Below are 14,953 nucleotides of genomic sequence, written 5' to 3'. Positions count from 1 at the left end.
CTTGCCTCAGGTTGTCTGTCCTCCCTCAAACCTTGCAAAATCCTTCAGCTGGATTGGTATTACAGAAGCTCTGTCAGGACAGACTGAGGCCTCTGGACTTTTGAGCACATCTACAAGTGGAAAGCAGCTAAGGGCAGGCTCCCAGGGTTGAAACTCTGGGTGTAGACTGGGCACCAAGTCCATCCTCTGCACTGTCCAATATGTTTCTAGATTTAGCCACAAGCCTTCCACCTCAAAGAGTAAAAGAAGAGCTCCAGGGAACCTATGTCCATCAGCAACAACATGTGTGTTGAAAGCAAGAGAGTACTCAGAACAGTAAATAAATCAATTCACCCAACCATGAAGTGTCTAGAAAATTGGGCTTTGTTTATCTTTCATTTCCCTTTAGTACAAGGCAGATGTTTCTAAGTAATAAGCAGAAACCTTGACAATTTTTAAGACTGAAGAGGAAGGGAGAGAGGAAGAAACATGTACAAGCTTTGAGGATGTTCTCAGCTTCAAAAAAACCCCAAACAACTAAACCACACACCACCAAAAAAATCTGTAAAAGCAAGTTTTTCCTTAAGCTGTTTGGTAATTCTTAGTTCGTAAGAGCATTTTATCCAGAAGGTTCTTCATGTTTCCAGTCTAGGTTGTAGCAATCTCAGTGAGGCACTAATTTTTAGGCTGTTAAAGTCTTTCTGTGCAGGACGGTCATTTTAAAATTATGTGGTAGCCATCATTGCTTTCAGCTGTAACAAAGAAAAGCAAAAATTTTTTCATTGTTTTTAGAAATACAGAACTCTAGATTATCTTCTCAGGTAGTTTGCAATGGTTTGAACCCTTGTTCCACAATCCATTCATAAAAATCAATGTTGAACATCTAAGGCAAAGCATTTATATAAAAAAATATAAGATGCTGTCATCATTTATGATTTCACTAGAAGGTTTTCTGCTCGTTTATGTCAGTGGTATCAACAGATTTATGGAAATTTTCTAACAGTGTAACTGAGAAGAAAGCACAGATCAATCAGTCTATCACAGTGTAAGTTGATGCAACACCTTGACTTACACTGAATTAGATTACTTATCATTTCAGGATAGCAGCACTGAGTTTGTGGTTATATTTACTGCAACTTTTTACAACTACATATAGTGGCAGCAGCAATACATACCTTTTAATGTGCTGATGACAAAACAAGATTCATCTTGGAAGTTTTGCACCATCTGAAGGGCAGAAGAAAAGAAGCCAACACAAACTACTTTTAACAATTTCATTCCATTTTCTTTCAGTGCCAGTATCAAATTTAGAGGAGAGTTATCAAACAACATCTGGTATCTAGCCCTACACAGTCCTGAGCAATCCTGCTCATAAATTTATTAAAGTACACAACTGATTAAGGGCCTTGCAGCTGCTAATGAGCTTAGGAAAAGCTTTACACTAAACTGCTTGCCTGGAACTATCTGGATTGTTACCATCCCCTTACCAGCTCTTGATCCTGCATGTTCTTATACCACACCAGTTAGTCTAGTAAAGACCATGCTCTTAATTGCCCTCCATGACGCTAAACGAGGTAAGACTGCATGAAGACAGTCCCTCTCCTAAAATCTAGCAATGGTAACACACACACATTCAACTGAACCACAAAGCTTCACTGAGCTTACAAAAGCATCTAGGGTAGTATCTAGAAGTGATCTGTCCTGAGAAACAGACTCCTTGCTGAACAAAGGAGTCTTGTTATGATAAAGCCATCTCAGCAGCACCCACCTGATTATTTTGACCACACGTCAGTATAAATGCTGTGCTTGCAGAAATAATTTACCTGTTTGTATTTTGTCAAGGCAAAGGAATCTTAATGAAACTGCTAGAAGAGGCAAGGCAGATCATGGAAAGTAAGATTGGTATCTAAAGCTATTTGAGTTATTCATGGGAAACAACTAGATTTTCAGAACACATGAAGGTTCTAGTGAGGCCTCTAACTCAAGAGGCGAGTTAGATATTTAGCTGACTTCAGATAAAATCTGAAATGCTCATTTAAGCTTCATCCTCAGTCATTCCTCCCACCGTAGAGCAGCTGTGTGGGACACAGGAGGTAAATTACCTTCAGGAGGTGTCTCATGCAGTTGGAGCAGATCCTGGCAACCTAACTTCACAGGGAGCTTCCAGCAAAAGCCTTCTCCTAGCTATTGAGTATCATTCAAGTAGAGTGCTGTAAATTCTCACGCCAAAATCCTTCTCAGCTTAGACTAATCTCCCTATTTTCTTTTGGCTTTAACATCCACCCCCTGCTCTCACAAATCAAACTTCACTGGTTAGTCTGTGTGTCTGTGCCTAATGATGCATGAAGTACATTCATAGAGTGCCTCACTCTTGCCACTATAGTACTAGAACAAGAAAAAAAATTTTAAAAGCAATAGACATTGTTAATAATTGACTTAAATAAATACTTAAAGCCTTATACCCAAGCTGGTTCAGGCAATTCCCCTACCAAGAGTTGCCTCCAAGCACTTTACATCCATAAAGCATCAAGGTTTCAGATTTAATCAGGCTGAAATAGCAAGGAGACTTTAGGAATAAGCATTACAGCCTTCAATTTAGGGTCCAGTTGAGACCTATGCTCTGCTTCATTTGTTTTAACAATGTTTCTTATAAATGAAGCTCCTTAAGTGATTCTGGTGCATGAATGACTAAGTAATTTAGCAGGGGAAAAGAGGAAGAAGGGCAACTCACTATTAACCCACAAGTTAATGGAATGGCCTAAATTAAGCCATCATCCAATGCAACACAAACAGCTAGCAGAGGTCCATGAAATCATAGTGTGCACTTACACAGCACTGACCCTGACCCAGTGGCTGTCATCACTGGCCAAGATGGAAGACTAATTGTCCTAGTTTTCAAACTTGCCTTCCTCAGGAACTTTCTTATTCAATTTTAAAGATTCTCACTTAAGATCCTCTCCTCAGAATTTGTTTAAGCAGATAAAATGAAAAGGAAATTATTTTTGTGTGCCTTTGTTTGTTTTTTTTAAAAAAAACAACCTTACTTTCCAAAGCAACAACCTTGAATCCACCCCAACAATGATGGTACACATGAATGATTTGCTATAAGTATTTGCTTTAACTTGTTGGGATTAGTAACCTTGCAAAGCTTCCTTGAAGATTCATTCTGTTATTTAAAAGGTCATTTTAACTTCAAGAAGTCAGACAACTGCTACAGCTGTGACAGTTTTCATTTACCCCTTACCTCATTGCTCACTAATACGTGGATCCCTGTGGGTCCCTGCCGATAGATTCGATTTATCTGCTGTGGAGAAATGCTGTACAAGTTGGCAATCTTCTCCATTAATTCCAGCGTGGTCAATTCTTCCAAGAAGATTGCATGATATACTGCAACAGGTGAAAAGTACTTACAGAATTACAGAGGAAGTACAGAATAGCAACTACAGGTAACACTAAGATGTTCAATATCAACAACCAAATGGGTTTAAGACCAAGGTTCAAATCTTGACAGGACATAAACAAGCTTAGCACCTTTAAAGCAAACCCCAAATATCCAGTTTGATGATCCACAGGAAAACAAGCGTTTTTGTATGCAGTAGACAAATAAAGATGTCACTTTTGCCCATAAGAAAACACAGGGACTAATGACAACATGTATCATGGGGCACTAACAAAACCCTCTCAATAAAGATAGTAATATTTTTGGATAATCTACTTTTATTGATTTTGACTTTTTAAAGTTGATCCAATTAAACAGTAAAGCACATGATTTGATGTATTCCTGCATTTTATGTGATTATGACGTTGGATACAAGAGGTAAATTTTTCACCATGAGGACAGTAAAACATTGGAATAGTCTCCCAAGGGAAGTGGTAGATTCCCCTACATTGGACAGTTTTAAGTCTCAGCTGGACAGGGTGCTAAGCCACCTCATATAGACTATAGTAGTACCTAGAAAGGTTGGACGAGATGATCCTTGAGGTTCCTTCCAACCTGGCATTCTATGATTCTATGTTAGACAAAAGTAGTATTTTATTATATGTTATCCCACTGATTCCATAGTCACAAGCTAAAGACTACAATGTATCAAATAACTGCAGATGTCAGTATTATTTTTCAAATCCAATCCAAATGGTAGAAACAGCCAGGTAAAAAAGCTGTGCCTGGCAAATACTATGTGCAAGAAGTAAAGACAATCACTATTCTTATTTCATTGCACATCATGTTGTGAGAGATAGTGAAGAGCAGTGAGTCCTCAAAAGCTTTGAAATTTCAAGAATTAGAACCTCACTTTAAGACATACTGACCTTCCATTTCCCAAAATATCTTCAAACAAGCCATAATCTAAACTGCATTGTGGATGAGAAGGTAGTTTTTAATAATACAGTCCCTATTAAGAACTGAATAGAGGTTTTGTTGTGGCATTCTCCAGATAGATTTGAGCTGGGCCTGTTCCCCAGCCAGATAGTACCAGTTGGAATCTGTAGCCCCAAAGTAGGATAAACAGGACCTCTTTAAACACTCAGGACACCAAGCTGCCCACAGAGGACCCCAGGCAGAAAGCAGCATTCTGACCAGTTAGGTGTTTACCAAAATCCATACATAGCAACTTACCACAAAGACTGCCATCTCCATTTTCTCGTTTCTGGTGGAGATGGGACCTGTTTTGCTCCGGTTCTTGACAGACATAAATTGTCATCTTGGGCCTTACATTTCTACAGATTATTAAAAAAACCAGTAGTGAGTTATTTAGTAGATCTAAAATTGTTCCAGTCTGCTACCGAGAAATGAGATGGAATCATGCAGTGCATAAATAACCAGCTAAGGGATAATCTTGATGATGGTGACTAGATGCCTTAGAAGGTCTAGGAAGAGCCTCCTGGGAGGTGGCAGTACAGGGCAGAGCACCTTAACCCCTTCAGGATTAGATAAAAACAAGCAGTTCACAGCACTTGCCAAAGCAGCTCATTGTTCCTGCCTTTACTGATTTGAATCCTGCCTAGTTGTAGAATTTATGATGTAAAACATAATGAAAGTAAATTTAAGAGTCATTTGAGGGTCCAGCGCTCAGTTGGTTTGTTGTTTGTTATCTGTGATGCAGACACAGCACAGAATATTGCAGGCTGTGTCTCCACATGAGGTGGATGGAAGCTGGTAGCAAATAAACCACTGGAGATACATATTACACTGCTTCATTGCAACAGATTTCTGAGCTGTGCTTGGATTTGAATGTCATTTTGATCTCCAGCCTCTGATATGAACTCTGAGTGTTAAAAGCAAGTCTAAATGCTACAGCTCCAGGATTAACTTCTAGTTAACACTGAAATTACCAAGGCATACTGCTGTAACAAAAAAATGGGAAGGAAGAAGTACAAACCTTCCTTTGATTGCATTGAAGAGTCGAATTCCATCAGCAGGCCCACAGATTTGAACAAAGTCTTCTTTGGACATCTTCAGTAAGTCAGCACCTACATATTTCAAATTGATTTTTTTTTTTCAGAAGTTAATCAAATCTTAGCTTCCAAATTGCGTGTATGAGCAGCAGGAAAGGGCAGGGGCAGAGAATCCACAAAGCTAAATCAGACAGATTTTCCTAGAGAAGTTGCAAGGTGTAGAAGGTGTAGACTGCAAAGCAATCAGTGTGAAACAGAGAGCTAGAAGCTGCCAAATGAGCAGTGCTGCACTGGTATTCCAGCCAACTCAGAGACAAACTAGATATTAACATTGGCCATTAAATGACCCAATTTTCTCTAACTGGCATGTTCACCAGGTTATTTAATCATGTTGCAAGTCAGGGAGAGGCTGCTCAAGGTTTCAACATCTTTAACGATTCCCCCCTTCACCATCTTATTACTACTGTGCACAACTACATAATGGGACAGTACAGTGAAGATGGAGCTGCAGATGGAGCCAGACTTCTCAGAGGTGCACAGGGACAGGATGAGATGCAGCAGACAGCAGATGGGAAACATTGATTAGATATAAGGAAGAACTTTTTCACTGAGAGAGTTACCAAGTATTTGATAGAGAGACTGTGGAATTTCCAACCTTGGAGACAGTCAAAGCCCTGGATTTATTTTCCAGCCTCAATAATTGTCATTCTGTGATACTTCAAGCAGGTGAGTGCACGTAATGAACTCAACAAGTCCCTTCTATTTTAACTTCTCTTCCATCTGTACTTATTGTATATTTCTACAAATTGTTTTGACAAATGCTAACTCATCTAAGAACAAAAGAACAACCACACTGGATCAGATGAGTGATCCCATCAACGGTGGCCAGGAGCAGATGCTATTGATATGAAGCATGAGCTGCACTTACAAAAGAGAACAAAGACAAAATAATTGGACTGTTTAAACTCACCCGAAAAACTTGAGAAGAGTCTACAGAATGGAGAGAACCTATTACGATGAAGCCACTGCTGGGCATCTTGAATAGAAGCAGAAGGAAGGAGATGCTACATTGCAAAAAGAATAAGAAGGTCTTGAAATGAACTGTTCACCAGTGTCCTAAAAAAGAAAAGCACCACATTAACATGATCTCAAGTACTTACATCATTGCTGGGAGGCAGGAGCTCCACTTGGTGGGTTGGAGAACTGTTGCTAAAAAAATCATATAAAATTGGAAGAAAAAAAAACACATTATTTTAAATTTTACATTGCAGTGTTCATCCTCTTCCCCCTCCTCCATTTGACTCAACTGTCACAAGTTATGGACCAATTTGGCTTTTTTCTCTCTCAGATTTTAAAAAACATGTCCAAAGTCTGGACCAAGAAAAAAAAAAAAACTCTACTTGAGTCTTGTTGGTCACTTGAGGTCCTACTCAACACTGAGAGAAAACTCAGTTTTCAGACCTCATTTAAGCTTTTCCCTCTAAGTGACCCAGTAATGAGCCAGAAATTCCCTAACTAAAATACATTGTGTCCAATAATGATTCTTCCAAAAAATTGAAAAAAGGACCTTATAATCCAACCATGATGTTATCTTAAACATAGTAAATTGCAATTTAGCTCTATTACACAGATCCACATTTCTACTAAACCCTGCCTAAAACACAGAGAGGACTTCTGCACATCAAGGATTTCCCCAAAATGTTAATAATCTACCACTGGAAGAAAATGCTCAACAGATCTCTCTGCTAACACCATTTTTTGTTATTTTGGTGTTTGTCCTTATTCACAGGTTGAGGTTGCTCATTGAAAATTGGTGCTACAACATTGGCTCATTGATAAGCTCTGCAGGAAGGTGACACGGCTGCAGAGCCCTAAAGGAGGAAAAGAAAGGCCTACACCAAATTCCCAGGTGTTGCAGGGGAGGACTCGAAGTACCAAGAGACCCTGCTGCACTTTTTTTGGTCATCAGCTATCACCTTGGGTGTTTCAGGACACTAAAACTGTTTCTTAATGAAGGCTGCATTAATGAACAAAGCAGGCCTCCTGTTAGTCCTTTCCTCTGTAGCAGCTTCTCAAAACCCAGGCTGTTTTGTCCCAGACAGGATTTCTTTACATCCCATTCAACTGGGAATTCAGCACCCCAAACCAGGATAGAAAGGAAGGAAGCAATACCAAATCTGAAGAGGTGCTGAAGGTTGAAAGCCTCCTGTGAGATGACACTGGGAATTGCTGGTACAGGGCACGGTGTGTTCTCTGACTCCCCAGAGAAGACTAAGAGAGGAAAGTTATGGCAGGAATGGCCCTGGTGGTCCTCTGATATTCACCTCCCAGCCCCTGCATAAGCAGCAGGCACATAAACAGCAGCCTGCATTACAGGAATTCCTAGCTGGAAGGTCTTAAAGGGCTTTGTGGGAAATAGCTTCCCTTTTCTAGGAAGGGTGGTTGGTCTTTGACCTCTTTCTCCAGGGTATGAAATGCATGGGCACACAAAACACATGCACCCAAAGGCTACCACATCAACAGGAAAGATAAAGCAGTTATTTGTTACATACCCATCTCCAAGGTTGAAGCTGTTGGGAGAACTGTTGTAGCTTGGAGATGGAGCATTGTTCATTTGATAAGGCACATCTGGCCAGGGAGAGCACTGTTGGAAGAAAGGCAGTGGGGATACTTTCATAAGGATGGAAATAAAGGACTTGATTCTCTTCTCATACCACATTCATGCTGTTGCCACGCCACTAACTTCAGCTCATCACTCCTGCTGGGAGGAGAAGACAGGCCATGGATTTTCTACACTGCTCTCCAAGCGGGCTGTCAGGGGGCCAGATTGATTCCAGTTGTGCATTCCACATTTCTCCCATTTCACAAAGCCTGTCCCCAAATAACACTGGGCCAAAGTGTGCACAGCTGTAAGTCAGAGCAGCGCCAGTAAGTCAACTCAGACTAAAGGCAGCAATGATACAGAAATACCCCTGGTCTCAATTAGAAATCCCTAATTAAATCCAGGCAAGGGTGACAAATACGCTCCAGTGGCATCGCTTCAGGTTTATACCAGTGAAAGAGCAGAATGTGCACCAGTCTGTTAAATCCTCTGGCTATTAGTCAAAGAGCTCAAGTTATAAATGGGTATTACAGGGAGAAAATTTAAGATAGACAGACAGACACAAAGCTACTAAAAGTCTTCACAAATATAGGTCAAACTCCATATTCTGTTACAGTAGTGTAAAACCAGAGTCACCCAGCTAGAATTGATGACTCTGTTCTGAATTTAAGCCACTGCAATCAGCAGGAGAAATCTAGCCCTGTGGAACCCCTTGCCATCAAGAGCTAAGGAAAATGCTCTTTAGTATCCTTGTTTGCAATGATAAAAAGAAGACAAGAGTAGCTTTGGAGTTTTATCATCTTCCCAAGCACTAGTAAATATTTAACTCTTTGGCAACCCACGTTTTTCATGCAATATGTCAAAGTGCATCAGAGCCCATAGGAAGGGTGTGGGATCTGCCAACTCAGTAGAATTGGGTCTGTGTACACAAGAGCCTTGTTAACCACCATCACGTTGCATTAGAAAACATGCTGGTTGTTCCTGGCAACTTGAGGAAAATTGAGTAGGAGGGACTGGATCTCACAAACAGGAAACTTATTTAAATTAAGAAAATCCCCTGATTTTTAGAAGTCCAGCAAGCCACTTAAAAAAAAACACAAAACAACAGCCCGGCAACAAAAAAAACCCAACAAAACAACAAACCCAAGAACTAAATCAAACAACAAAATATTCCCAGAGGGAGATGTAACAGTGCTTTTAAACCACTGTCTTGAGTCCTGTTGCTTAGTAATTCTGCAGCCTGGGGTAAGCTTATATATACATCTCAACAATGGCAGGGAGGGTAGAAACACAGACATCTCTATACCAGATACACTGGAATATAAGACATCCAAGATATTCCTAGAGTACAAGCCAGAATCTTCTGAGATCTGGTATGTAACAGTAGCCTCATAGACACATTCACAGAAAAACATTAATAATTTAGCTGGACAAGCTACTCATCTGTTCAAGTCCCACATCTCCAACCAACATGAGCTTTTGCCAGACAGCTGTGAAGAAAATACCTCATACCAGTGGCATCAAAGTGCCACGACAAGTGCCCTGGAGCACAGCAGAAGATAAAGAAAATGCTCTCAAAGCCAGGCTGTTAATGGTTGGCTTATATCCTGAAACATAAGAAACTTCGGCATCTTTTATGAACTTCAACAGTGAGAGACATTTTAGAATTTCCCTCGGGTCTAAATTTCAGTCAGATCTGGGCATACATATCTCCACAAGACAATCTCCAAAACTCAGTTAGACTGCATTTTCTCTCACATCTATCTCCCAACATGCTGAAGTAGTCTGACACAGGTCTAAAACACTTTACCTCTGTAAGAATAGTTGTCTCATAGGAAGGCTGATACTTCTCCTTCTCTTGGGTGGTCTTCTTCTCCATTTTTTCCCTGTCAGTCTTCTGTTTTCTGTCTGCTCCTTTAGGCTATAAGCACAAATACAAGCTTTCCTTCATGCCAAGTATTATAAGTTTGGAGACAGAGGCCAACAGATTTTTTTCTAATCTTTTCACAAGTCTCCTTAAGATTTATGAGGACTCTACATATAGGAAAAGACCAGACCTGCATTTTCTAGACAAAAATCATAGTAAAGCATTTCTACTGCTTGTAAAACATCCCCCATTAATGTATATTGCAATTCCAAAGTAGGCTGATCACAGTCCTGAGATTTGATACCAATAATTTCAGATCATGAGCCCCAGGAATTATGTGCTTCAAATGGTATTTGTACTGTTTCTCCAGGAACAGGAAAGACATTGCTCATAGAAGTGAGACTGGAGCAGCAGATCCACACCTGGAATATTATATGCAGTTTTGGGCTCCCCAATTCAAGAGAGACAGGGATCTACTGGAGAGAATCCAACAGAGAGCTACAAGGATGATTAAGGAATTTGAAAATCTCTCCTATGAAGAAAAGCTGTGAGAACTGGGGCTGTTTAGTCTTGAGAAGAGAAGGCTGAGAGGGGATCTTATTCATGTCTACAAACATCTGAGGACTGGGTGTCAAGAGGAAGCAGCCAGTCTCTTTCAGTGGTGCCCAGTAATAGGACAAGAAACAATGGATACAAGACAGAACATAGGAAGTTCCATCTCAACATGAGGAGGGTTACAGAGCACTGGAATAGGCTGCCCAGAGAGGTTGTGGAGTCTCCTTCTCTGGAGACTTCCAAAACCCACCTGGATGCCTTCTTGTGTGGCCTGTCCTAAGTGATCCTGCTTTGTCAGGGGGGTTGGACTAGATGATCTCTAGAGGTCCCTTCTAACCCCTAACATCCTACAATTCTACGATCCCTTGAGAAAACAGGCCTATGAAAAGCTTGTTAATTGACTACATGTCCACCATGTCCAAATCAGGAGCTTCAGAGGTGAAGAGAATTGTCTTTTTCTCCTCCAGGCAGCATGAAGAGGAACTCTGTTGCAACCAGTAAAGGGAATTTAAGATCTCCAAGTTATACTCTCACTGTTCAGTCCTCCACTGGAGGACTGAATCAAAGAAACTGGAGATGTCCATACTGTCTTGATTGCCTAGGAGCACCACATGGTCACTCAAAATTACTTAAACCAGTATCCCCATATTCCCAAGAAGCTGGACTATATTTTGTAGAGTTTGCAATACACATTAGATTCAGGACACAAACTAATGAGGGGCAGTGTCTTCTAGAGACTACTTTTCTATCCACAGAAGCACAGTTTGTGCACTGATGCCTCTCCAGTGGGTTTTCATCGAGTTTTGAATTGTTACACAGTTAAAGTTTATTATTATTACATCCACACAGCACAAATTATTTATATAGTGTTCAAGGCACAACAGACTGGCATAAGACTTGGTGCAACACTGGGGTCATTTGACTTGAACTATAATTGCTATGTAGCAGCTCAGGGTTTATGTCACTTCTTGTGCAAAAATCCTGTGTAAGATCTGAAACACACTCAGTTAAAAGCCTGTTCTTTTACCCCACCACCACTGTTACACAATTTTTAAAACTACACGTTCCTGTGTTCTTTGTCTAATCCAGTTGATGACAAAGCTGAAACTACCTCATACCTTGAACACTTTGATCTGGCAGCTTGCAGAATGCAAATGTTCTGTGTATTCACCATTTTCATTCTGCTTAAAGGTGTCGATTTGCACCCGGAAGGGCACCCCTTTCTCTCCTCCGTGTTTCCGTGGAGTAAATTCTGTGCTGATGCAATGTACCTGGCAAAACAAAAGCTGTGCTCATCTCTGGAAACAGCTGGAAGCCATGCAAATCTGAATTTCAGATTCCCTGAAATTGCAGGGATCCTGAACATGAGGTTTTAGCTCCTCCTGAGAAACTAAGAGAGGCAGAAGAGTTCAAAATATTTTCATTTCTGTTCCTCAGGGGAAAAAAAAAAAAGTAGAAGAACAAGGAGCCTGGAGAGAAACAGGGCATGAGGAAGAGCATCCTTTGATTTAAGTAAATCCCACATACAGATTAAAAACAGATAGTTGGAGTTTGGGATGAAAAACACTCATGAAAGAGAAAAGCAAGCAAAACTAACAGGTTGGAAACAGTCTCTTCCAGACAAACCCCATGCTTAGAAAACAACATTCTTTTTTTCTTTTTTTTTTTTTTTAACTAAAAAGTCCTATCTGTAGCAGACAGTACTTCAAAGCTAGTAAGTAGATAGCAAGCTGGTTTAGCAAGTATCCTAGAAATTAATTATACATGATTGTCACTATATAGTCACTAGCATCTTCATCTCTTCTTCATGTCTTGGCCACCTTAGAAAGACCTGGAGAGTTAAGATATCTCACCATGCTTATTTACTCAGAGATTTCACTTCTCTCTTACCTGAATGAATGCTGAGGCTCTCTTTGATGGATCCCACAGAAATTCAACAGTGTTCAACTGGGTTGGACTGGCCCTGGGATCCAAGATACCAACTGACAGCGGAATATCTGTAGAAGAAAAGCCCTAAAATTTTAAAATTATTAAATTGAAGAAGAGAAAGCATTTCCACACAATTACAAGATGCATGTGAAAAGCCAAGCCACCAATGTTACATCTCTTTAGGACCTACAGTGCAAGATTTCCTTCCCACCCAACGACACACAGGATCCCTAAGAGAGCAGGATATAGAAGCCCTAAACACACACGCCAACACCTGATAGGCAACTCAGCACCTCACTCCCAAAGGAACTGCACGGGAATGAAGGAGTCTCACCTATATCCAGGATGCGGTCCCCAGGCCGGCTCCACCTCCAGCCCTCCAGCTGCTGATGCTCCGTGTACTGCAGGCGTCGGTCGTGGAAAACTACGCGAATGATGCTCTGTCAAGAAAAGATGGCAAGATGAACAACGTGACCCAAAGGCCCTTCTCTTGAGATGGTTTTCCAGCATAGGAGCAAAAGCTGATCTGTTTCTCGCTCCCATTCATGAGGAGAGCAGAGGGTCCACCTAAGAGACCCATCACAACCTTTAGCAGATTCCTAAGGGACCCCTAAGTGAGAGTGCAACACACTTTCCCCCTCACAGCACGTGTCTATGCTGCATAATGCAGCTCTGTACAGCTTTCTGGGATTCAGTCTGGAAGCACTATAGCCATGTCCACCTCATCTTAGGTGTCATGCCACGTAAACATCACTATACTGCCTCCAACCCAAAAAGGCTTACATGGGGGTCATATTTACTGTGTCTGTACCATGTCCCAACCCCAGTATATCCCAGTCTAACTAGTAAATGTGAAAGCCAGCTCTCCTGTCCCTGCAACGGTGGAGCTGACATGCCCAGACACCTTGCCAGTGGGAATTAAACTTTATTCCAGCCATTAACAGCCAGTCATTGGCACTGGATTTGCACCAGTACACTAGTAATCTGCTTTCTTCCATGCAGTTACATGAGTGCAGAATAGGAAAACTCCTGTAACAGGAGAATTTGCATCTCTAGCCTGCAGTTCTGCACCCATGTCTATAACTGGAGAGAAAAAAGGCTGGAGTAAGAGCAATCCCCAGGGCAGAAAAGTACAAGGTACCCTTAACTTAATATCTCCTTTTGTATATTGAGAATGCTATTCTAGCATGAGTCAATGACTCCCTACTTCCCCATTCCTCAAATCCATGCTCTTGCTGGGGACTTCTGTATCAAATGGGAGTGAGCATTTTTTGTCAATGAACCTTAGAAATGCTCAAATAAAATCCTAGCTCCAAGAAGCAAGCAAGCCTCAGTGGAAACACCTGCAAAATTGGAATCCCAATCCATGTGCTTCCTGAAATGGGCCAAAAGGAAAACAGGGAACTGTCTAAATCTGGACAACATTTTGAAATTAAGATTGGAATCCAAATTTTGCAACTCATCCTCACTTCTCCAAAGAAATCCTGAGGCATAACAGCCAAGAATTTGGGAGAGGAAAGCTTGAAGGTTGGATCCGGAACCAAGATCTGGACCCAAATTCTTGAATTTGAACTGTTTTGTGAGGTGAGAAACCACACAAGTTCTGCACATTCATAATTGTGCCCATCACCAAAGTAAACTGGACCTATGCAGAATCTGCATGGCAGAACGATGCAAACACCAGGGTCCTCCATTTGACGGGTAACAACCCAGCTGTGCTGCTGGGGTTACAAAGGGAGACACATCTGCCTCTCAGCATTTTTGACCATGTTCAGCTCTGAACGTTGGGATTCCCCTGAACCCAATATTCACAGTGAAACTCTAGGGTCATGATCATGAACAGAATAAAGGCTCCCCTGAAGCCCTGTAAAGCCAAGCTGCATAGTCCCAAGGACTCAATGACTCCATCAGTACTACTCCCATTAAAAACAATGGCAAAGTATTTTCCACTGTCTCAGCGTGAGGAAGGTCAGGCCCTTCATTAGAGGCTGTATGTAGTAGCAGGAAGAAAAGAAATCTATATTTCTCCTTACCTTTACATATTTTGTGTTTAAATCTTGAAACTCTCCCAATTTCCTATTCTCAAGTAGACGGATTTCATAAGACTGACCTAGAGTTTAAGGAAACATTTCCAAGGTGTTTAATATGTTGTAGCAACGAGAGAGTCATGCTGGCATTTATGTGGCTAATAAAGCATACGTTTGATCAGGGAAAGCTCATTTTTGGTAACATATTGCATTTGCCCCCAGTAATCGAGTAGGCACTAAAGCACAGAACAAATCTGAGGGGAAGGTTTGCCTTTTGGCAGCTAAAAGCTCTCAGTAAGGGCATTGATTATAGTCTGTCTCCCAGGGCTGCTACAGTTTTTCTGGTCACCCTTCAGGAAGTCCCAAAAGTGTTTGAGGCAGTTGTCCCCCTGTGTCACATGGCTGTAACAGCTCTGCCTTTGTCTGTCCCTTCTGCGGAAGCAATGGGCATGTGAAGAGCTGCTGGCACAACAGGTCTAGGTACTGTTCTCCAGAGAACAGCAACTTGGCCAAAATCTTGCCTTTTTCAGAGAGCAGCCGAGTTTGTAAGGTGTTGCAGGGAACCAGATATACAAGATTTGTTCTGTAAGACCCTTGAAT

At 41.2% G+C, this 14,953-nt stretch overlaps 1 protein-coding gene across 1 annotated transcript in view; it reads right to left on the bottom strand.

Moving 5' to 3' along the window:
- Nucleotides 1-400: 400 nt before the first annotated feature.
- Nucleotides 401-14,953, bottom strand: part of TFCP2L1 (transcription factor CP2-like 1) — a 37,194-nt gene continuing 22,641 nt past the window's right edge. The window contains exons 4-16 of the mRNA XM_009996231.1: nt 14,360-14,436; nt 12,661-12,766; nt 12,288-12,394; nt 11,516-11,668; nt 9,786-9,896; nt 7,926-8,017; nt 6,534-6,582; nt 6,344-6,437; nt 5,358-5,448; nt 4,595-4,695; nt 3,224-3,366; nt 1,155-1,206; nt 401-731 (exon numbers count right to left, since the gene is read on the bottom strand). Coding sequence (XP_009994533.1) covers nt 694-731; nt 1,155-1,206; nt 3,224-3,366; nt 4,595-4,695; nt 5,358-5,448; nt 6,344-6,437; nt 6,534-6,582; nt 7,926-8,017; nt 9,786-9,896; nt 11,516-11,668; nt 12,288-12,394; nt 12,661-12,766; nt 14,360-14,436 — 1,214 coding nt within the window. The 3' untranslated portion in view covers nt 401-693. The remainder of the gene's footprint in view (nt 732-1,154; nt 1,207-3,223; nt 3,367-4,594; nt 4,696-5,357; nt 5,449-6,343; nt 6,438-6,533; nt 6,583-7,925; nt 8,018-9,785; nt 9,897-11,515; nt 11,669-12,287; nt 12,395-12,660; nt 12,767-14,359; nt 14,437-14,953) is intronic.

The sequence above is a fragment of the Chaetura pelagica genome, unplaced genomic scaffold, assembly GCF_000747805.2.
Source record: "Chaetura pelagica isolate M959 unplaced genomic scaffold, ChaPel_1.0 scaffold3, whole genome shotgun sequence".
NCBI classification, from domain to species: domain Eukaryota; kingdom Metazoa; phylum Chordata; class Aves; order Apodiformes; family Apodidae; genus Chaetura; species Chaetura pelagica.
Note: the sequence above shows the minus strand (reverse complement) of the source record. Positions and strands in the feature narration are given on the sequence as shown.